General features: G+C 41.0%; 1 protein-coding gene across 2 annotated transcripts in view; it reads left to right on the forward strand.

Annotated features, from left to right (window-relative positions):
* RTTN (rotatin) overlaps positions 1–20158 on the forward strand; it is a 259753-nt gene extending 239595 nt beyond the window's left edge. The window contains exons 45-50 of one of the 2 annotated variants that reach the window (XM_056521457.1): positions 8841–8967; positions 11962–12149; positions 13010–13277; positions 16690–16793; positions 17784–17853; positions 19220–20158. In XM_056521457.1, coding sequence (XP_056377432.1) covers positions 8841–8967; positions 11962–12149; positions 13010–13277; positions 16690–16793; positions 17784–17853; positions 19220–19299 — 837 coding nt within the window. In that variant the 3' untranslated portion in view covers positions 19300–20158. Of the gene's footprint in view, positions 1–8840; positions 8968–11961; positions 12150–13009; positions 13278–16689; positions 16794–17783; positions 17854–19219 lie in introns of those variants that run through there. The other variant, XR_008844181.1, reaches the window with a different exon arrangement.
* The last annotated feature ends 5256 nt before the right edge of the window (positions 20159–25414 follow it).

The raw sequence follows: 25414 nt of genomic DNA on the forward strand, positions 1-25414 counted from the left end.
GGCCTTCAATTCCGGACAAATTTTCTCTTCAAAATCCCAATGGTGCTCCTTCTCTTCTGAGCATTGTAGTGCGCCAGCAGGGGACTTTACATCCACATATGGGGTATGTTCTTACTCAGAAGAAATGGGGTTACAAATTTTGGGGGGCTTTTTTCCTATTTTTCCTTGTGAAAATGAAAAATTTTGGGTAACACCAGCATTTTGAATTTTTATTTTTTTTCATTTTTTCATCCAACTTTGAAGAATTTTCATTAAACACCTGTGGGGTGTTAAGGCTCACTATACCCCTTGTTACATTCCATGAGGGATGTAGTTTCCAAAATGGGGTCACATGTGGGTATTTCTTTTTTTGCGTTTATGGCAGAACCGCTGTAAAATCAGCCACCCTTGTGCAAATCACCAATTTAGGCTTCAAATGTACATAGTGCACTCTCTCTCCTGAGCCTTGTTGTGCACCCGCAGAGCATTTTACGCCCACATCTGCGGTATTTCCATACTCAGGAGAAATTGCGTTACAAATTTTGGGGGTCTTTTTTTCCTTTTAACACTTGTGAAAATAAAAAGTGTGGGGCAACACCAGCATGTTAGTGTAAATAAATGAAAAAATGTTACACTAACAGGCTGGTGTAGACCCCAACTTTTCCTTTTCATAAGGGGTAAAAGGAGGAAAAGCCCCAAAATTTGTAGTGCAATTTCTCCCGAGTACGGAAATACCCCATATGTGGCCTTAAACTGTTTCCTTGAAATACGTCAGGGCTCCGAAGTGAGAGAGCGCCATGCGCATTTGAGGACTAAATTAGGGATTGCATAGGGGTGGACATAGGGGTATTCAATGCCAGTGATTCCCAAACAGGGTGCCTCCAGCTGTTGCTAAATTCCCAGCATGCCTGGACAGTCAGTGGCTGCCCGGAAATGCTGGGAGCTGTTGTTTTGCAACAGCTGGAGGCTCCGTTTTGGAAACACTGCCATACAATACGTTTTTCATTTTTATTGGGGGGGGGGGGGACAGTATAAGGGGGTGTATATGTAGTGTTTTACTCTTTATTGTGTTAGTGTAGTGTTTTTAGGATACATTTGCACTGGCATGTTACGGTGAGTTTCCCGCTAGGAGTTTGCGTTGCGGCGAAAAATTTGCCGCAGCCCAAACTTGAAGCAGGAAACTTACTGTAAACCTGCCTGTGTGAATGTACCCTGTACGTTCACATGGGGGGGCAAACCTCCAGCTGTTTCAAAACTACAACTCCCAGCATGCACTGACAGACCGTGCATGCTGGGAGTTGTAGTTTTGCAACAGCTGGAGGCACAGTGGTTGGAAAACCTTCAGTTAGGTTCTGTTACCTAACTCAGTATTTTCCAACCAGTGTGCCTCCAGCTGTTGCAAAACTACAACTCCCAGCATGTACTGATTGCCGAAGGGCATGCTGGGAGATGCAGTTATGCAATAGCTGGAGGTACACAACTACAGCTCCCATCATGCCGAGACAGCTGTTTGGGCATGCTGGGATTTGCAGTTTTGCAACATCTGGAGGGCCACAGTGATCTCCAAACTGTGGTCCTCCAGCTGTTGCAAAACTACAAATCCCAGCATGCCCAGAGAGCAAACAGCTGTTTTGGTATGCTAGGAGTTGTAGTTTTGCGAGATCTGGAGGGCTACAGTTAGAAACCACTGTATAGTGGTCTCTAACTGTAGCCCTCCAGCTGTTGCAAAACTACATATTCCAGCATGCCCAAATAGCTGTCTGGGCATGCTGGGAGTTCTAGTTTTGAAACATCTTGAGGGCTAAAGTTAGAGACCACTGTATAGTGGTCTCAAACTGTACCCTCCAGATGTTGCTAGGCAACTCGCCGACTTCCGTACGATTCAGCCGCATGACATCGCCGCCCGCCGATCTCAGTCGCCCGCTGCCTCCGACGCCCACCCGGATGGGTGAGTGGATGTTCGGCGCCGGTCCCCGTTGTTTCCCCGTCCTGCCCCGCCTATTGTGGGTGGGCAGGACGGGGAAAGCAAAAGTTAACTCCCCCGCCCCTGATCTGCTATTGGTGGTCGCTTCTAGACCACCAATAGCAGGGATAGGAGGGGTGGCACCCCTGCCACCTCACTCCTATCCCTTCAGGGGGATTGTAGATGTCTTAGACAACCGCGATCCCCCATATATTCCAGGTCACCATAGACCCGTAATGACCCGGAATCGTGCAAATCGCAAGTGTGAATTAACTTGCGATTTGCCGCGATCGCTGGTCCGATCCCCGCGCGGCGGGGGCCAGAATTCTCCATGACGTACGCATACGTCATGGGTCCTTAAGTACCAGGGTGTCATGATGTACGCGTACGTCAAGGGTCCTTAAGGGGTTACCGTATATACTCGAGTATAGGCCGAGTTTTTCAGCACGATTTTTCGTGCTGAAAACACCCCCCTCGGCTTATACTCGAGTGAACTCCCCCACCCGCAGTGGTCTTCAACCTGCGGACCTCCAGAGGTTTCAAAACTACAACTCCCAGCAAGCCCGGGCAGCCATCGGCTGTCCGGGCTTGCTGGGAGTTGTAGTTTTGAAACCTCCGGAGGTCCGCAGGTTGAAGACCACTGCGGCCTTCAACATCATCCAGCCCCCTCTCACCCCCTTTAGTTCTGAGTACTCACCTCCGCTCGGCGCTGGTCCGGTCCTGCAGGACTGTCCGGTGAGATACTGGTTCCGGGCTGCTATCTTCACCGGGGAGGCCTCTTCTAAGCGCTTCGGGCCCGGCCGCAGAATAGTCACGTTGCCGTGACAACGACGCATAGGTGCGTTCATTGCCAACGTACTCCTGCGTCATTGTCAAGGCAACGCCTCTATTCCGGGCCGGAAGCGCGGAGAAGAGGCGCCCCCGGTGAAGATAGCAGCCCGGACCACCTCCTCACCGGACCACCTCCTCACCGGACAGCCCTGCAGGACCGGACCAGCGCCGAGCGGAGGTGAGTACTCAGAACTAAAGGGGGGTGAGAGGGGGCTGGATGATGTTGAAGGCCGCAGTGGTCTTCAACCTGCGGACCTCCGGAGGTTTCAAAACTACAACTCCCAGCAAGCCCGGACAGCCGATGGCTGCCCGGGCTTGCTGGGAGTTGTAGTTTTGAAACCTCTGGAGGTCCGCAGGTTGAAGACCACTGAGGGCGAATGATGAGAAGAGGATGATGAAGGGGGGGTGTGGGGATGATGAAGGGGGGTGGGGATGATGAAGGGGGGATGTGTGGGATGATAAGGGGATGATGAAGGGGGATGTGCGGGATGATAAGGGGATGATGAAGGGGGGATGTGTGGGATGATGACAAGGGGATGATGAAGGGGGGATGTGTGGGATGATAAGGGGATGATGAAGGGGGGATGTGCGGGATGATAAGGGGATGATGAAGGGGGGATGTGCGGGATGATAAGGGGATGATGAAGGGGGGATGTGTGGGATGATGACAAGGGGATGATGAAGGGGGGATGTGTGGGATGATGACAAGGGGATGATGAAGGGGGGATGTGTGGGATGATAAGGGGATGATGAAGGGGGGATGTGTGGGATAAGAGGATGATGAAGGGGGGATGTGTGGGATGATGACAAGGGGATGATGATGAGGATGTTAATGACGGGTCTGGATGATGACAGGGGGGGATGAGGTATTTCCCACCCTAGGCTTATACTCGAGTCAATAACTTTTCCTGGGATTTTGGGTTGAAATTAGGGGTCTCGGCTTATACTCGGGTCTGCTTATACTCGAGTATATACGGTAAATGTTTCCCAAAAATGTGTTGTTACAGCAATTTCGGAACATCACAGAAAGGACATGACCAAAACATAGTAAAAACATATAAAAATGCATTAAGAATGCAACATGTGAACACAGCTTTTAAAACATAAAATCTTCATAAAACATCTAAATTGCATCATAACAATATTTTTCTAAAAGCACTTTTAAATAAGAAGATGCATCAAAACTGTATGTAGGGTGAACTAACATAAACTCACTTATGAGTCTCGGCTATTTAGGTTTCTATTTACTGCAGTCTAGCCAGGTGATTAGGTTGGTGAATTGCAGTGATGATATTCCGCTCCCTCACTCTGCAAAGCCAGAGGATTCATAGGAAATCTAAAGCAGAAACCATAACTCAAAACCCATGCCTGCCTAATCGACTAAAACAGGTAAAAAAAAAACATACATAAGAACCTTTACCTTCTTCTCTAATAATAGCCTATGCTGCACTAAGAAAAATAATAAAATAGCGTGCTTCTTTAAAAATTACCCCTTCTAGAAAATCCCTAATACTCCAAGTGTCGGGCAAGTGTAACCTATCTGCCAGCTCTATATTCAATGATGTCTGGTAATTTTATTTTAAACTCGCTTTTAGTGCTTCCTGTTTTTTCCTACCTTATCCTTGTGGGGGAGGAAAAGCAACATAGGAGGAAGCTTTTGTCCTAAAAACATTACACTACACTAACACATAATCAAAGGTAAACACTACATATACACCCCCTTACACTGTACCCCCTCCCAATAAAAATGAAATACGTATCGTACGGCAGTGTTTCCAAAACGGAGCAACCAGCTGTTGCAAAACAACAACTCCCGTCATTTGCGGACAGCCACTGACTGTCAAGGCATGCTGGGGAGTTTAGCAACAGCTGGAGGCACCCTGTTAGGGGTATTCTACACCAATGATTCCCAATGTCCACCCTTATGTAATCCCTAATTCAGTCCTCAAATGCGCATGGCGCTCTCTAACTTCGGAGCCCTGTCGTATTTCAAAGAAACAGTTTTGGGCCACATATGAGGTATTTCCGTACTCAGGAGAGATTGCACTACAAATTTTGGGGGTCTTTTTCTCCTTTTACCTCATATGAAAGGGAAAAGTTGGGGGCTACACCAGCCTGTTAGTATAAAAAAAAAAAAAAAAAAAAAAAATGTTACACTAACAGGCTGGTGTAGCCCCATACTTTTTATTTTCACAAGCGTTAAAAGGAGAAAAAGACCCCCAAAATTTGTATCGCAATTTCTCAGGATCACGGAAATACCCCATATGTGGACGTAAAATGCTCTACGGGCGCACAACAAGGCTCAGGAGTGAGAGCACACTATGTACATTTGAGGCCTAAATTGGTGATTTGCCACCCACTGATTTTACAGAGGTTCTGACATAAACGCAAAAAAATAAATACCCACATGTGACCAAATTTTGGAAACTGCACTCCTCACGGAATGTAACGAGGTATAGGGAGCATTTACACCCCACAGGTGTTTGAAGAATTTTCATAAAATTTTGATGGGAAAATGAAGAAAAAAAATGTTTTTCACTAAAATGCTGGTGGTGTTACGCTAAATTTTTCATTTTCAAAAGGGAAAATAGGAAAACAACCCCAAAAATTTGTAACCCCATTTCTTCTGAGTAAGAACATACCCCATATGTGGATGTAAAGTGCTCTGCGGGCAAACTACAATGCTCAAGAGAGAAGGAGCGCCGTTGGGCTTTTGAAGAGAAAATTTGTCTGAAATTGTGTTTACAAAGCCCCCCTAGTGCCAGAACAATGGAACCTACCCCCCTCCCCCACGTGACCCCATTTTGGACACTACACCCCTCATGTAATGTAATAAGGTGTACAGTGAGCATTTACGCCCCACAGGTGTCGGACACATTTTTGGAACAGTGGTGCGGAAAAATGAAAAATATTAATTTTTCATTTGCACAGCCCGCTGTTCCAAAGATCTGTCAAACGCCAGTGGGGGTGTAAATACTCCCTGAACCCCTTATTAAATTCTGTGACAGGTGTAGTTTCCAAAATGGGGTCACATGTGGGGGGGGTCCACTGTTCTGGCACCACGGGGGCTGTGTAAACGCACATGGCCCCTGACTTCTATTCCAAACAAATTCTCTCTCCAAAAGCTCAATGGCGCTACTCCTCTTCTGAGCATTGTAGTGTGCCAGCAGAGCACTTGACGTCCACACATGGGGTATTTCCATACTCAGAAGAAATGGGGTTGCAAATTTTGGTGGTCATTTTTTCCTATTATCCCGTGTAAAATTTGGGGAAAAACCAGTATTTTAGTGAAAATTTTTTTTTTTCATTTACACATCCAAGTTTAACAAAGTCGTCAAACTCCTGTGAGGTGTTAAGGCTCACTGTACCCCTTGTTACGTTCCTTGAGGGGTGTAGTTTGCAAAATATACCATGTGGTTTTTTATTTTGCTGTTCTGGCACCTTAGGGGTTTCCTAAATGCGACATGCCCCCCCCAAAATAATTTCAGCAAAGTTTGCTTTCCAAAAGCCAAATGTGACTTTCTCTTCTGAGCATTGTAGTTCGCCCGCAGAGCATTTTAAGTCCTCACATGGGGTATTTCCATACTCAGAGGAGATGGGGTTACAAATTTTGGGGGGCATTTTCTCCCATTTGGAGGGGAAAAACTGCACTTTAATGAAGAATTTTTTTTTTTTTCATTTACACATCCGACTTTAACGAAAAGTTGTCAAACACCCGTGGGGTGTTAAGGCTCACTGGACCCCTTGTTACGTGCCTTGAGGGGATGTAGTTTCCAAAATGGTATGCCATGTGGTTGGTTTTCTGCTGTTCTGGCATCACAGGGGCTTCCTAAATGCGACATGCCCCCCAAAAACCATTTCAGCAAAATTCACTCTCCAAAATCCCATTGTCGCTCCTTCCCTTCTGAGCCCTCTACTGCGCCCGCCGAACACTTGACATACACATATGAGTTATTTCCTTACTCAAGAGAAATTGGGTTACAAATTTTGGGGGGCTTTTCTCTTATTGTAAAAATTCTACTTTTTGCTACTCCTGTGAAACACCTAAAGGGTTAACACACTTACTGAATATTGTTTTGAATACTTTGAGGGGTGCAGTTTCTATAACTGGGTCATTTATGGGGTATTTCTAAAAAGAAGGTCCTTCAAATCCACTTCAAAACTTAACTGGTCCCTGAAAAATTCCGATTTTGAAATTTTGGGGGAAAATTGCAGTTGAACTTTGAAGCCCTCTGATGTCTTCCAAAAGTAAAAACATGTTAACTTTATGATGCAAACATAAAGTAGACCTATTGTGTATGTGAATAAATATATAATTTATTTGCAATGTCTATTTTCCTTACAAGCAGAGAGCTTCAAAGTTTGAAAAATGCTAAATTTTAAACTTTTTCCATCAAATTTGGTAATTTTTCACCAAGAAATGATGCAAGTATCGACAAAAAATTACCACTAACATAAAGTAGAATGTGTCACGAAAAAACTATCTGGGAATCAGAATGAAAAGTAAAAGCATCCCAGAGTTATTAATGCTTAAACGGGTACTCCGGCACTAAGACATCTTATCCCCTATCCAAAGGATAGGGGATAAGATGCCTGATTGTGGGGGTCCCGCTGCTGGGGACCCCCGTGATCTTCCACGCCGCACCCAGTTAGAATAAGCGTGTACTTTTGTAATATGGTTGTTTAAATTTTTTTTTTTTAATATTTAATAAAGAGAACGGTCCCTGAAAATCCTACCATTAGGGGTCCCCACATCTACTAGGCACTAACCAGTCCCGCAGCAGTATCAGGCTTGTCTATGAGTCGTGGACAAAAGATGACTTAATGACAAGGCTGCATGAGCAGTCACACCAATCAGCTCCCACCACCACAAGGACGGACACGCCCTCTTCCCCTGAGATAATTTCTAACACTGTGAGCTAAGGAAAAGAGGTATTTTTATTTTATTATATAATCCTGAAATCTTGCATTTTACTCTCTTATGGGCCTGTGAATAAGCTGACACTTCATGTCCTGTAGAAAGAACTTTTCAGCAGTCTCAACACTCATACAAGGAAATGTTACATTAGTATATATATAATAGAATTACTCTATTCACAGTATGTGCTGGTCACAGTTTACCTTGGCCCCCCTCAAAGCATGCCCAGAAAACTATCTCAAGTCAATGAGTCAGATCTAGACTATTGCTTTCTATGGTCCTTTGGGCTGCTATAAACCATCCAAAAAGAGTAGAAGCTCATGATATATGGCAGCCCCAAAAAATAATGTACAAACAGAATAATATAATAAAAAATTAGGTTAGAAAAATATACATATCTAATCAATAAAAAAAAAAATCTGATGTGTATTCCTTTAAATGAGCTCTGTCATTAGTGATAAAAAACATGTTTCTGGGTTATTTCATAATGACTGGTACTCTTTAAGCTGGATATTCACATCAAAAAAAAATGTCAAAAAGTTTGAGAAAAAAAAACACTTGCAAAAAAAAGCACAGTTGGAAAGGATATTTTTTTTAAATATCTTACATAAACCATAGCAAGGACTGCAGTCTAATGTATCAACTGTAATTGTTCGCAGTGCAATGCATTATGGTAGTACCATTATTGATGGCTGCAGCAAAATCTTTTGCATCTGATTTTCCTAAGAATATTAATGTTTTTTCTTCTCTGCAAAACATAATAAACTGATATAAAAAAGCAAGTGATTAATATAACAAGGCAATTGTCAGTTCCATGGTGTCATTGGCCTCTTTATTGATGTATGTAACATATTTGTTTTATAGCTCCATTTGACATAAATAACATTATTTTTAGTTTTTCTCATGCTGTTGAGTCTTTTACTTGCACTAATACTTATAATGGCAGTGATATATTTGGCATCTCAGGAATAATTATTGATTTTACGTAATACAATTCGTATGTATGTTCGTGTTTTTGTATCTTGCACACAGTCATGTAATACTTGTGCTATGGTTTTACATGTTCTTTTGACTGTTAAGAACAAAGTTGTCTTTTTGAGGCAAGCTGGACCACACATTCTTGTTTCAGTGAACTTTTCTTTTTGGCAGGCAGCTGCCCTGGAGTCTCAGCTTGTTCCTGTGCTGCATTCTCTGTGGCCATGGCTTTTGATGGATGATACACTGATGCAAGGTGCTTTGCAGGTACTTTGTGTCTACACAGCAAACTTCCCCGCAGGTAAAGAAAAAGATGAACAAATTCTCCTTGCCCATATATCTATCATGCCTAACTTTTATTTCATAACTGTAACTGAAAAGATGATAGATTCCCAAGCACTTTATTTTGCTCTCTGCACTTACGTATTGAAACACCACAGTTTATTAATGTTATGATTGTTTTGACTGTGTTTGTACTTTCTTTGCAATACTGTTAGCAGAACTCACACACCCTGTTCTAGATTAAGGCCATGTTCACTCATTGGATGTTCCTGTTAGAAAGATGTGCTGCAAAATTTTTACTTTGTATGCAACAGATTTGGCCATGGTTTTGGATGTGCAGTAGGCCAATTTAATGGGGCTAATCTGCCCCAGTGCTTACGGACATGGAATCTGGTCCTAAGAAGAGACATGTTGTTTCTTTATCTTTACCTTTTCTTAAAGGGGTATTCCGGGCAAAAACATTTTATCCCCTATCCAAAGGATAGGGGATAAGATGTCTGATCTTGGGGGGTTCGCTGGTGAGACCTCCTGCGATCTCCCTGTAGCACCCGCATTCTATGCGGGGACTGTGTCTCTAGTTTCGGAAACCTCCGGGTTTCCGGTACTGGGGACGTGACGTCACGCCATGCTCCCTCCATTCATGTCATGAATGGAGGGGGCGTAGCGTGACGTCTGGTCCCCAGTCCCGGAAACCTGGAAGTATTAAATATTTTTGCCCGGAATACCCCTTTAAAGAGAACCAAGCATCAGATATTACCATATATAACGCGTGGCATAAATCTAGTAAAGTCTTCATCCTCACCATCCTCTGGGGACTTCCTGCCCCCAAGGGATGGTGAGCATATGAAGTTTGCAAGTCTATACTTAACTAGTCCCATCGGCTCAGGGGTGTGGAAATTTAATAAAAAAACTACTTGTCCACGGGACCAAAACGGAGCAAAATCTACTTGTCCCTCATGATGATCCACTTGTCCGGGCCAATTTTCGCTTTTACACTCTCGTTCTTTCCTCCTCTCCCTAGAATAGCCATAAATAACTATGATACCTTAAAATTTTTCCATAACATATGCTCCGAAAAAAAATAAATAAATAAATAAATAAATATAAATAAATATATATATATATATATATATATATATATATATATATATAATCCCAAAATAAAGCAGCACTACTTATCCAGTCCAACCAAAAAATTGGTGCCAGCGTCCCAAAGGACTTGATCAGAGTCCATCCAAGATAAAAACCAGATACAGGCGCAGCACTCCAACAAAATAAGTGATTTAATGTCTCATGTCAGCATTATATATATATATACACATACATATATAGTATACAAAAAAAAAGAATTGCAGCAGCACACATTGGTCAAAAAATTGAGGCTCTTAGCGCACTTTTTGATCAAAACGTGTCCCCCATCCACCACGGGGAGGTGGCCTCATTTAGGATGGGACCCTAGCACAAATTCTGAGCCTAACGCTCAATATATATATATATATATATATATATATATATATATATATATATATATATATATATATATATATATATATATAATATATATATATTGGTTAAGTGAAATTGAAATGGTAAAAGATAATTTAACAAATTTGGTTTTCTTTTCTACGCCATTTACCTTGTGGTTGAGCGAATGTTATTTTGATACTTTAGGCCGGCCTGATTACAGCAATACCAGATTTGTATAGTTTTGGTCATGTTTAACTAATTTTTAAAAAAAATTCTGAACTTTTTCGAATTTTTTTTAATTACCATTTTCTGACCCCTGTAGCTTTTTTTAAACATTCTTTTTGCATATGAGGCTGTGTGAGGGCTCATTTCTTGTGCCATAATCTGTTTTTTGTATCAGTACTATTTTGATATTGATCTGACTTTTTAATTACTTTTAACATTTTTTCTGGGATATTATAAAAACTTTCAATTCTTTGGTTTGGTATTTTATTTTACAGTTACCGTACGGGATACATAATGTTATATCTTATAGTTCGTACAATTACACACACAGTGATACCAAATATGTTTATTTTTATTATGTTTACATGTTTTTATATAGGAAAAGGGGGTGATTGGAACTTTCAACATGGAAGGGGTTAATGTGTCTTTTATTTCAAAATAATAAAAAAATAAATAATTAACACTTTATTAATCTGTATGAGGAATCTAATGATTCCTCCTAAAAGTCCCCCAACTAATAGAGTCCACCCAGGCTCCATCAATGACAGCCAGGGACACCAGGGAAGCAGAGGTAAGCCCTCCGGCTACCTCTATAGTGGATCCCCAATTGCCGACAAGGGAACATTCACATGTCAGCTTTGACAGCAGCAATCTAAAGGGTTAACAGCCAGCCGCGGCAGTTATCGCATTCTTGCTATTAGTGGTGGCCCCAGCTACTGAAAACAGCTGGGGGCGACAGAGTTTGGAGCGGGCACGAGTCCAGAGCCCGCTCCATACACCCCTCTGAGCGCCACCATGCTTGTAGGGGGCTTTCAGGTCCCGCCCTGCTTGCCCAAAGGGCTAAGGGCCTGAAAAATTCACCTGCCCAGCTCCCGGACCTGCATGTGCCGGGCATCAGGCGATAGGAATTCCACATCCCTGCGGCTGCGCTGTAATCTCGCCCTCTCTGCGTGATTGACAGAACGCGTCACTGCTCTGCTCCCTAAACAGATGGAGCAGAGTGGTGATGTGGGCAGTCAATACCGCAGCGAGGCTATGATTACGCGGGACTTACAAACTTCATATCCTCACCATCCCTTGGGGTAGGAACATTCCCCGGGGATAGTGAGGATGAAGATTTTACTATATATAATGCATTGCCATACCTTATATATGGAAAGATCTGATGTTTCGTTACCTTTAACATTGATTTCAGTGAGAAAACCATGATAAACTGTATTTTTTTACAAGGTTTTAATGTCTGAATCTACTGGCTCTGTATTTTTTTTTTTTTTTTTTTAACCTATTCTAAAAGATGCACTTTTTCCCTATTTCCCCATAGCATCTAGTTCTTTATGTTGGACCAACAACCATCCATCACAGAAATCCACAACAGGCAACTGTATACTGCATAATGTATTAAAGATTGCTGCAGATCCATCTTCCTGTAGTAGCCTTGTACAACAAGTGGTATTCAGTCTCCTTTCTAATGTTGCCGATACTCAAGACTGCAAGTGTGTCATTCAGAAGGTATGAAAAACTGAGAGACTGGAATGTAATATGACAGAGCAAATCTGCTGGCAATATTTAGGTTGAAATTGGCTTTAACGCTTTGGTAGTAGTATTATTAATAAAGGGTAAACAGGTTTGGGTCAGTTGGTTGACATAACCAGTGGTGGCAGTAAGTATGGAATACATAAAACGAAAAAAAACATCAAATCTAGTTGCACCTGAGGAATGCACTTCAGCATTAATACCCTGCCCCAATGAATCTTTCCCATATGTGATGACCCCATTAAGGTCATAAAGAGCATTTATCTTGAAAAAGTCAATATGAGAAGGTTTTGCTACAAAGGTGAAAGAGAAGCAAATGTGTTCCAGGAGAAAATGTAAAACATTCAATGAGAACAAAACAATAAGACTAGTTTCAGGGTATTTTTAGGGAAATTGTACATGTAATTATAAATGTGCATTAAAAGCATTATCAAGGATTAGAAAACAATAGCTGCTTTCTTCCAAAAACAATGCCACACCTGTCCTCAGGTTGTGTTTGGTATTAAAACTCCATTCTCTTCAGTAATACCACATCCCGGAGACAAGGGTAGCAGGGCTGGAAGAAAGCAGCTATGTTTTTCTAATGCTGGATAACCCCTTTATAAGTACTTGCTTAGCTATAGGAACTGACACTGCCCTGTAGTCCGATATCTTGTATTACAATGCATTGCAGAATTGCACTGGCAGAAATGTAATGCTAGTGCTGTGTAATAACATAGGGTTTAGAAAAACACTGAATATAATTGAGTATATATTCTAGTTATAAATGGGTTTAGTTCTGTTTGTTTCTAAATTGCTGTTTGTTTCTTAATTGCTGTTTGTTTCCTCATTTGCAGAGTAATTTTCTACAGAACTTTTTATCCCTGTCCTTGTCAAAAGCTGGTAACAAGAGCCTTAGTGTTACAACTAATCTGTGGCTGAAATTTCTGTGGAATTTGTCTCTGGGGAGTGATGGTCAGATAATGATTATGAAGCTGAAAGGAAGCTTAGACCTTCTTCTGGAGCTTATGAAATACAAGCAGAAGGCTAAGTTCCCCACTGCCCTGATTATTTTACATAACATCTGCTTTAACCAAGCCAATAAACCAAAGATACTTTCCAATGGTAAGGAATAGTCTAGAAAAGCTTGGTATCAAAATTAGATTTTTTGTTTTGTTTACATTTTCCTGTTTAAAGGATGTCTGTACTGCATACATTTTACATATTCCTGTGCCTGGGCTACATAAATAAACAAACTAAACTTTAACTCACCTTCCTATGTTCCCCCATTGCTCCAATATTGGCCTCACGATCCTCCGCTGCGATCCTCTTGCTGCTTCCTGGGGATGGGGAACGTCACAGAGCCATCAACGTATCACCGGCCGCAGTGATGTCCCGCCTCGGCCAGTGATAGGCTGAGCGCACTGTCATGTAAGAAACCGGCCAGAGCTCCTTACATGACAGTGCGCTCAGCCCATCACTGGCCAAGGGGGTGTCGTCTCTGTGGCCGGTGATACGCTGACTGCTCTGTAACGTTCCTGTCCCCAGGAAGCAGCAAGAGGGTCGCAGCAGGGGGACCATAAGGCCGATACCGGGGAACGTAGAAAGGTGAGTTAAAGTTTAGTTTATTTTTGCAGCCCAGGCACAGGAATATGTAAAATTCATGCAGTACAGATGTCCTTTAAGTTGCACAAAAATGAAACACAATACCATCAATCCCTGCAAGATACAGTCCCTGAGGGGTGAGGTTGACCTGATATGTCAAGTAAAGCTGTACAAATGTATTAATGGCCTGTGGTGAAACTATTGCAGGGAAAATGGTTTTTCATAGTGAACTTAAAACATATTAATACAGCACCAGGTTGGAGATAGAAACAACGTCACAGAAATACCTTTAGATTTGCAAACAGCATAGCACCCGCTGTTTGTATAATGTAGCTTGTGGTCCTATGCTGTTTACAGGCTTCCCATCAAAGTCAATGGGTGTTATGCTACTTGAGAAAAACAACTGACTGTGCTCTATTTTGGCTTCCCGGCCACCTCTGGCACCCACAAGCAAGATAGAGGGAGCCAGGAAGCCCTCTTTATCAACTGGGAATACTACTCTAACTAAATTGTCCAGGATTACAAAAACGTATCTGCTTTCTTCCAAAAATGGCCCCAGACATCTCCTCAGGTTGTATGTGATATTACATCTTGCCTCTATTTACGTCAATGAAATTAAGTTGCAATAACCCACAACAACTAACTGCTTGAGTAAGGCCCACAATAGTGTTGAACACACGTTCCACTGTGCCATTGAGAAATATATATATTTTTTTATTATCACGGCCTTAAAATTCTGTTACTTTTGTGGACTTACAATCTGCAGTAGTCAAGGCTAATCAGAACACAATAATAGAAAGCTGAGATAGTGCTGGTTTAGCCTGTAGAGTCCCAAAAAGGAATAGTAAGCAAATGCCTCTAAAGCCCCCAAACGGTAGAACCATCTGTATCCACTCCAACTAGATAGGTTTGAAATTCAATTTAGGTGAAGTCCAGAGAGAAAACCTAGGTAGGCCTACTAAGGCTGGCTTCACACCACGATTTGACCTTCTGATGCACAGATACGATTTCAGGCGATTTGAGCTTCGGAAATCGTATCTGTGCACGGGCAGGTACTGACCGATACGGAGCCATTAACTATTATGGATCTGCGGACCTGATTGTAGTCTGTTAGTGACTACCATCTGGCAGACCACGGTTTTTCAGTCCATGTCAAAAATCCAACATGCTGAGAAAATGACCAGATCGTAGTCACTAGCAGACTATGGTCGGGTGCGCAGCCCCATAATAGTTAATGGCTTCGTATCTGTCAGTACCTGTCCCTGCACAGATACGATTTCAGGCGATTTGAGCTTCTGAATTCCTATCTGTGCATCAGAAGGTCAAATCGTGGTGTGATGCCAACCCAACCAACTAATTGGAAAGATGTCCCCAGAACATGCTAATATAATCTGGAGCTGTGCCCTGTAACCCCCTGGGAGTTGTCCCTGTGTGCTCCAGAAGACACACCACTGTCACCTTGTTACTGCCAAGGCACTTTTTAAGATCAACAGATTTGTTTTGCCATGCTGTCGCAGTGTAGGACACTCCGCATCCCGTGCCATTGTTTTTGTCCCTCTTATTGTTTTTAAATCCATTTTTTGTGGTTTAAGTCTACAAACAAGACTTCTTCCTTGGTATTGATTTAATTTAACACAGTCCAATTATAGAGGACATTGCAGAAGAAATTGTGCATACATAATATGGTGGGTGAACACCATTAATGAGTATCTGTCAAGATAGACAGACTCCACTCCATTAAGAAGTCTGTGTGCGTGTGACCTGAAAGCACAGCAGTCCGGCATTGTCTGCAGTATGGCGATATGCAGCTGGAATAAGTAGGATGTGTTTTCCCCCCACTGATTCTTCATACTGTGCAGGTATGATGTGTGGACAGCTCTAACTGTCCTGACAGATTCTCTATAAATGTAAATGAATTCCCATTTATCTACGTAGTTACAGTAGTCATAGTTTTTTTTTTTTTTACCTGAAAGTCAAGTTACCTAGACATTTTCTTTTTTCGCTGTATATTTCACAGGACTCAGCCATCTTTTGCTTTGACGTTAAATGTATATGTATGACTTGTAACTCTAAATTCATTTTTTTAAATAAAACTATGGGTATATGGAAGCTAGAGATCAAGACATTCAAGAGATCTTAGGCTGTGGATTATTTTTTTAAAGGGTACCTCTCATCAAATAAACTTTTGATATATTTTAGATTAATGAATGTTGAATAACTTTCCAATAGCATGTTAATGAAAAATATGCTTCTTTCTATTGTATTTTCCCCGATCAGTCCTGTCAGCAAGCATTTCTGACTCATGCTGGAGTCCTAAACACTCAGAGCTGCCAGCCTGCTTTGTTCACAGCCAAACAGGCTGTGAACAAAGCAGGCTGGCAGGTCTGAGTGTTCTCCTTTGTGAACAAAGCAGACTGGCAGCTCATAGTGTTTAGGACTCCAGCATGAGTCTGAAATGCTTGCTGCCAGGACTGGTAGGGAGACCCCTAGTGGTCATTTCTTCAAAGTGGAAAATTAAATAGAAAGAAGCATATTTTTTAATAACATGCAATTGTAAAGTTATTCTGCATACATTAATCTATAATATATCAAAAGTTTTTTTGATGAGAGGTACCCTTTAAGTTTTTTTTTTTTTTTTTTTATAGAACTTGGGTGTTAACCCATCAGAGACAACTGCTTTCAGATTAGAGCCAACACAGCAATTGGCCTGGCTCACTTTACTGACTGAGATAATTGTGACTAGCCAGACATTTGGTATAGTATTACATGGCAGCCATTCAGATCATTTGCAGTCTGTGAGACACATGAGCGGTTAAAACTTTCCAAAACTGAAGTTGCTGTTACTTATGGGTCCCGAGTTTTACCAGAATTCAGTGAGAAATCAATGTCCTTTTTCTACTTAGTATTACACTTATGGACTTTTTTGTTCTAGATAAAATTATGACTATGCTGTGTGCCTGTCTGGAAAATGACAACCCCAATATTCAGAGAATAGGAGCTTCTGCATTATGGGCTTTACTTCACAATTACCAGAAGGTGGGTGCAGAATGAGAGAACTTTTTTTTTTAACAATCTTTAACTTTTATTTTTATTTTTTTAAATCTTTATAGATTTGCATTTAAAGAACATTTTTTTGAGCTGTTTATACACATTGTTATGTACAATTATATTGTAGGGTATGAAAGGAATCAAGTATTATTCCAATGACTACCAAGAGATGATGGTTTAGCATAGAAACATAAACTACACTGAATCTTTTAAGTTACCTGGGATTACATAGCTACTTTTATACCTCTGTTGACCTAAACCTTTGGTCCTTTGAAAGTCTGATTCTTGATTTGCCTGTTTTATAACTTTTGCAATGCATCATTTTATCTTTGGGTCTGGTCATACTAGTGGAATGCTTTTGGCTCTTTTCGTTATTTTCTTATGTCAGAGGACGCATAGGCCTTTGTGGAATTTGTGTGGAATTTCACCTTTTACTTAGATGGCAATGCATTTCCTTGCGGAGTGCACAAAAAGAATAGACAAGTCTATGAATGTCAGAACTCCTCCAATTTACTTCTTTGGTTTAGGAATAAATCTGATGACAGATATTGTTTATGATGAAGAGGAAACTTTTTTTCTTTTTGAGCACAGCCTTTACCACTCCTTCTTTCTATTACGTTGATGTGATTTGTTCTACTGTTGTAAATAACATACCTCATGTATCACATCAATTTGTTTGTTGTTGATTTCACTTTGAAAATATCTACCGCCATCCTATCCTTCTCTTTAGCGGTGTTGATAAGTGAACAATGAAAATTCACTTTAATTTAGTATTTCTCGTTTTTTTATTTACTGAACGTCATATTAAAACATTTTTCCAGTCATGTTAAATGACAATTAAAAAGATTTATAAAGGTAGTTTTGAAAGCTTAAAATAATGGAAGATACTTCAACTGTGAATGAAAAACAATGGCTGAATTTAAGATAATTATATGGTATTTGTCATGCAAGATTTTTTCACCTGAATTTATGTCTTAGGCAAAAGTTACTCTGAAGACTCCATTGATAAAAGGAAGAATTGAAGACGCCCTGTCTCTATTGAGAAAAAGTGAGTGAAGTAACAGTGATATGTTTATGTATATTCTTTTTATAGATTGACTATCTCATGATCTGTGGGTTTCAGATCGTTTATTCTATGATGCTCTTTGTATTTTGTCACATTAGGTTTTATAGCTAGTTGTATGGTTATATATTTGAAATATAATTTTAACAGCAGAATGCAAAGATAATAACAAATTGCAAATGTATTATTTTATTTATATGAATCTTTACCATCACAAAAACATAAGGATTTCCACCGATAACCTAAAGGTTTATATATTACTTATTGAGAAGTTACAGGGTTATTTATGCTCTTCAGATGAAATTCTTTAAAGTTGATAAGAGGATTCACCATAATATTGATCACAATTCACAAGCCATATTGGTTGTCATTTTTTAATTAGATTCTCTGCAATAGAGAACTACATGTTGCTTTGTTATTAAGTCTATACTGAAAGAAGTGTTGCTCTAAGCAGCTGCTGCACAGACTACAACCAGTATGTCTGTGGATCCTGTTATAACTTTTTTGCTAATAGCAGTCAGTCATGTAAAACCTTATTTACTGATATTTTTTTACTTTTAACTACCAGAGAGGCACAGAGAGAGAGGGGGAGACAGACAAGTTTGATATAATACACTTAACTACGAAGTGGATTGTCCCAGGAGCTTTGGAATTGTTTGGGAGGGAAGTAAATAAGAGTCAACAAGACTTGGGATTCTCACAGGTCCCCATACTGGTACTTGCTGGGCCAGTTTATCGATCGAGATCTGGATGCTAAAACCCTCACTGATCGCTATAATGAGTGGGATGAAGCACTCGGTGGAATACTTTCTCTTTTTCATCTCCTGACTGCAGGAGACTGACAAAAAAGAAAGAGATTAGGAGAGAAGCGCTCATCTAAGTGTTTCTCCCTGCTCTTTTAACCAATTGGTGGGGTCTCAGCACCCCGACCGATTTTATTATTATTATTTTTTAAATGTCAGTAACAGTTTAAGCTGTGTAACATTCTGTGATCTGATGAGGGCAAGCACGTGCAGCTTAGAATGTCTCTTTGAGTATGGATAAGAACAGCCCAGAAGCTCTTGTTTTCGTGGAGAGCATCAAATGAGCCCTGGACCTATGAATATGATTGGGTGATCTCACTCGCCCCTATCTCAAACAACCACATATATATTAATGGTTAGTTCTTCCATGGTTGTTAAATGCATTGGGGTTCATTTTTATGGGAGTAAAACCGAAGTACTAGAATCGCCTACCATAAGATTAACATCACAATGACTAGATAGGTCTGGGGTTTGAGAAACCTGGGACATTGACTTTGGATATTGATCTGTTGGGAAATATTTCTACATTACCTTTTATCTATTTACAGATGGTTCTTCTTTTGAAGAAAGTCTTGAAGTTTATCATTTGAAATGTCTGGAGAATTTGGAGCTCGTCCTTGCTAGCTGAAGCTGATGATGCACTTCATTCTATGAACAGTTTTTGGAACAAGCCTGTGCTGGATCTGTGACATGATTTCTATACTATGCGGGGAAAATGTTTTTCAGTGCTGCTATAGCCATCACTATCCATTAACATGCCATCTCATATAGGTTTCATTTTTATATAAGAGCACAGCTAATGTTTAACTAGTTCTCAACACTACGCAAGGATTTACACCTTAATGACACTTCAATGAAAGAAGATTTTGCAGCAGATGAAGAAATTTCTTTGCAACAAATTGTAAGGAACAATGTTTTCTGGCTCCTGTGGTAGTCTATTTAGTTCCATTATGTTCCTACTAAACCCGAAAGATTCACTAAATGAGAATTTTCACGTTCCACATGTAGTAAAGCTGAAAGATCATGGAGGGAATTTGTCAAGGGATTTACACAGGATTTTTGGTGTAAAAAAGACGCACGTGCGACTTTTAGTGGTATGCAGGCCTGCGCAAGTTTTTACAATCCAGCTGTTTCACACAAGATCTGTTTTTTACTTAGCTGTAGGCAGGGATTTACTAACTGCAACGTTTGATAAAAAGTCGCAAAAACGTTGCAAACGGCCTAAAAGTCGCAAATCTACACCAAAAAAAAGTTGGCTTAGAAAAAGTAGCGTAAAGTCCCGCCCACATCTAACACCCGCTGGCCGCCCGCATCTATCACCCGCCCCCCGCATCTATCACTGGCTACCTTCATATACCACCCGCTGTTGTAAGACTACAACTCCCAGCATGCCCTTACAGTGAGGACATGCTAGGAGTTGTAGTCTTGCAGTAGCTAGCTGGCGGAGTTAATTGCAGCGGGTGATATATGCAGCGGCGTGTGTTATATGAGGGAGGGTAGGGGGGGCGGGCGACTTGGTGGCATAGTGTGGGGGCAGCGGGTGATAGATGCGGGCTGGTGGTGGGGAGCGGAGCTGGCCAGCAGGGAACCTTGAATATAATACTATAGCGTTGTTATTTCATATTCCCCACCCAGATCTGTGATTGGCTGAGGGGCCTTGGCTAATTACAGCTTCAAGAGGGAAAAATGAAACTACAGTGCTGTAGTTTCATATTCATCGTAGCCGGCCGGGGTACGGAACGCTGGTCACCTGCGCCACATGACTACAAATGTCAGCGTGCCCTTACAGTTGTGTGGTGCGCGCAGGTGACAAGCGCTCCACTCCCCGGTCGGCTCACAGGAATTTGAAACTACGGCACTGTAGTTTCATTTTTCCCTCCTGAAGCTGTGATTGGCAGAGACCCCTCGGCCAATCACAGCTGCAGGCAGGGAATATGAAATTGCAATGAAGTTGTGTTATATTCATGGTTCCCGGCTGGGAAGCGGAGCGCTTGTCACCTGCGTGCACCTCACAACTACAACTCCCAGCCTGTCCTTACTTTAAGGGCATGCTGGGATTTGTAATCATGCCACGCAGGTGATAAGCGCTCTGCTCCCCGGCCGACTACCATGAATATGAAACTACGGCACTGTAGTTTAATTTTTCCCTCCTGAAGCTATGACTGGCAGAGACCCCTTGGCCAATCACAGCTCCAGGAGGAAAATATGAAATTACAATGTTGTAGTATTATATTCAAGGTTCCCTGCCAGCTGGCTCCGCTCCCCGCCGCTCATGCACCACACAACTACAACTCCCAGCATGTCCTTGCTGTAAGGGCATGCTGGGAGCTGTAGTCATGCAGCGCAGGCGGGTAGGAGATGTGCGGACCGGCAGTTGGAGATAAGCGGGCTTCCCTGGCTGTTGCTAAACTACAACTAACATGATGAGAGTTGTAGTTTAGGAAGAAGGTGCCTCCAGTTGTTGCTAAACTGGAGGCTCACTGTTGCTAAATTACAACTCCTGTCATGGTTATAGTTTAGCAACTGCTGGAGGCACCACAAATGTATTAACATATTTTCTGTGTTTTTTTTCTTCTCATTTCATTTCATATGCAGAGGACTTCTTCAGATTTGGTGGATTACGTCGATGACCATTTTTTTATTTTTATTGTTTAATATTAATAAAATGGTTAACAAGGGCTTGTGGGGGAGTGTTTTTTGGAAAAAAAAATTGTAACCGTGTAGCGTTTTTTTATTTTTTTTTCCCTAACAGGATTAGTAGTGGAAGCTTTCTAATAGATGGAATCCATTACTAAGCCGGGCTTAGCGTTAGCCCCAAAAACAGCTAGCGCTAACCCCCCAATTATTACCCCGGTACTCACTGCTACTGCTACAGTGGTGCCGGGAAGAGCCGGTACCAACAGGCCCGGAGCATCAAAAATGGCGCCCCTGGGCCTAGGCGGTAACAGGCTGGCGTTATTTAGGCTGGGAAGGGCCAGTAACAATGTTCCTCACCCACCCCTGGTAACGTCAGGCGGTTGCTGCTTGGTTGGTATTGTGCTGAGAATTAAAATACGGGGAACCCTATGCGGTTTTTATTATTATTATAATTTAATTATGCAAAAAACGTGTGTGGTTCCCCGTATTTTCATTCCCAGCCAGATACCAACCAGGCAGCAACAGCCTGATATTACCAGGGTGGACGAGGACCATTGTTACTGCCCCCTCCCCAGCCTAAATAATGCCAGCCTATTACCGCCTCGGCCCAGTAGCGCCATATTTTATGCTCCGGGCCTGTTGGTACCGGCTCTTCCGGGCACCCCTGTGGTGGTGGGTACCGGGGTAATAATTGGGGGTTATTGGCGCTTGTTGTTTTTGGGGCAAACCCTAAGCCCTGCTTAGTAATGGATTCAGTCTATTAGACAGCCTCCACTACTAATCCTGTTAAGAAAACTAAAAAAAGAATAAAACACCACACATTTAAAAAAAATGTATTCCAAAAAACACTCTCCCACAGCCCTCGTTAACCATTTTATTAATATTAAACAAAAAAATGCTGGTCACGGTAGTCCGAAGTAATCCTTTGCATACACTGAACTGAAATGAGAAAAAAAAAACGTACAAAAAATGGGTTAGTAATAAAAAAATGAAATAAATACATATATATCGCACATTTTTGTCACAAATGCAGCTTTAGAGCAGAAAAGTCACAGAGGAGAAGAGGTGGTGTTCTGAAGTCATTTCTTGGTTTTTGCTTATATATGCTAAAAAAGTGTTTTTGCTTATGCCAAATTTATGAACCCCCCTGTAATAGTATGATAAATGTGTCACACGTAAGAAACGCTTACACCATGGAAAACAGTGTACGTAAGCACAGCTTGATGAATTCCCCTATTAAAAGAATTACCACCTATTTGTGCAAATCCCTAACTATAATATAAGGGAGTTGGCTTAAGGTGATGACAGGTCATAAATTCTGAATGTTGAAAGTTGAAAAATGGAATTAGAAGCTGTTGGTAGTCTTAGCTGTGTTGTCTTTTATATGTGGTACATGTTTTTTCTGTTACAATAGCAATACATTTTTGTTAGCATAATTTTTATGTATTTATTGGTATAATAAAATGATCCGTTATATGATGTGCAGTATCCGTTTATCAAATAGTTTGTTCCCATTTTCTCTTTCTTTCATAACTGGAGAAGATATCTATATATTTATCTGCCTAATACATTTGATAAGTTTAGCCTTTCATTGTCTTTGACTTAATTTGTGCAATTAGTTTTCACAGTGAGAAATTTTATTTTAAATTAGTCTTCATTAAAACTTCAGTGAGCACAGCTTCAGGCATACATATTAAGCATTTCAGTTCATAAGAAGTTGAAAAATCATGCAAGTGATGAGAAACAATGAGAATTGTAAAGATAGCGTCTTAAAAAATGCTAAATTAGCTATGTGTATGAACTATAAAGCAGAGGAGTCTCTTAGATGCCCCAAGCCCCAACAGACTAACTCCACATGGGTCCCTCCACCTGTTTGCTGATATTATACTGTATGTCACTGGATTTCAACAATGTGATAGAATCTGTGTATAAGTTACTCTATTAATTGGTTCCAGGACAAACATTCTACGGTATGTTGAAACCACTGTGTCTTGAAGCCATAGCTCTATTGAAAACTAGTAATTGGTTCCAAAGTCTCCAAAATGTTAACCCAAAAAAGAAAAAATGAAGATTAAATAAAAAAAATGACAAGATAGCTAATGCAGATAAAGCAATTCATTACATACAAAAGTTAGAATCTATAAACCACTTTATACATAGAGTAATAGGATAAGCTTTACTAGACCAAATGTCAGGATTAAAGTGGCACTGACCGGACCAGAAGACACAACCGTAACAGTGAAAAGAGGATTTATATATCCGGATGCAACATGTTTCGCTGGCACAGGTAAAGCGCAGTATAGTACTGCACTATAAGTGTATTCACTTTAGTAATCTAGGCGTTTTTAAAGCCACAGAGCCAGATTGTATGATGAGTATGGTTTTAAGTTATAATGGTCCAGGAGACCACATTGTAACCTGAGGCTGTTGTAACTTGAGAGACCACTGTATGTTATATAATGTAGTAATTTGCATTAAGAGATAACTCTGTATGCATGTTTGCATTACTTGGCAAGTCAATACACATTTAAATATGGCTCCAAAAGTATTAGATTCAGTTTACACCATAAACTGTATAGAGATTTGTAGAGAGTACGGTACTCAAACGCACCTGATATGAAAATTGTGATGTGTTTATATAAAAGTAAACTTAGAAAATTGCAAAGAGTTATAGGCTATGGTACAGCACAACTCAAAATATTGGAGTATTGTTTGTGCTCTTTGTAGATATATGGTCTAGAACCCTGCAGTTTAAAACGCGTCAGCTTTCTCATTCTTCAGATATATATATATATATATATATATATATATATATATATATATATATATATATATATGACACACACACACACACACACACACACACACACACACACACACACACACACACACAGTGTCTCCTCAAGATATCTCTACAGACCGGTGAGCTGGTTTTTCTTTTTTTTTTTTTTTTGTATATGGTATTTTGGGCTTTTAAGCAGTGGATGCTAGCTACTATTTACACCCCACTGGTGTTTGACAGCTCTTTGGAACAGTGGGCTGTGCAAATGAAAAAAAAATTTCATTTTTACCGACGACTGTTCAAAAAATCTGTCAGACACCTGTGGGGTGTAAAGGCTCACTGTACCCCTTATTACATTACGTGAGGGGTGTAGTTTCCAAAATGGGGTCACATGTGTCGGCGGTCGGGTCCACTGTTTTGGCACCATGGGGGCTTTGTAAACACACATGGCCTTCAATTCCAGTCTAATTCACTCTCCAAAAGCCCAATGGCGCTCCTTCTCTTCTGAGCATTGTAGTTCGTCCTCAGAGCACTTAACGCCCACATATGGGGTATTTATATACTCAGAAGAAGTGGTGTTACAAATTTTGGGAGTCTTTTTTCCTATTTCCCCTTGTGAAAACGAAAAAAATTGGGGTAACACCAGCATTTCAGGGAGGAAAAAAACTGACAAATTTTCGTAAAAGTTGGACGTGAAAATTTAAAATAAGACCTGTAGGGTGTTAAGGCTCACTATACCCCTTGTTACGTTCCTTGAGGGGTGTAGTTTCCAAAATGGGGTCACATATTTTTTTCATTTTTTTTTTTTGCGTTCATGTCCTGAGTCCTCTTGTGCACATGCAGAGCATTTTCGTCCACATATGGGGTATTTCCGTACTCAAGAGAAATTGCGTTACAAATTTTGGGGGTCTTTTTTTCCCTTTACCTCTTGTGAAAATAAAGTATGGGGCAACACCAGCATGTTAGTGTAAAAATGTTTATTTTTTTTTTACACTAACATGCTGGGGTAGCCCCTAACTTTTCCTTTTCATAATGGGTAAAAGGAGAAAAATTGCCCCTAAATTTGTAACTCAATTTCTCCCGAGTACAGAAATTCCCCATATGTGGCACTAAACTGTTGCCTTGAAATACCACAGAGCTCCGAAGTGAGAGAGCACCATGCCCATTTGAGGCCTAAATTAGGGATTTGCAATAGGAGCGCACCCGGATACAAGGATAGCACTTGTCTCCACCAAAACCCTATGGCAGTGTTTCCCAAACTGGGTGCCTCCAGCTGTTGCAAAACTCCCAGCCTGCCAGGACAGTCAATGGCTGTCCGGCAATA

Source organism: Hyla sarda, chromosome 5 (genome assembly GCF_029499605.1).
Source record: "Hyla sarda isolate aHylSar1 chromosome 5, aHylSar1.hap1, whole genome shotgun sequence".
In the NCBI taxonomy this organism is placed as follows: Eukaryota; Metazoa; Chordata; class Amphibia; order Anura; family Hylidae; genus Hyla; species Hyla sarda.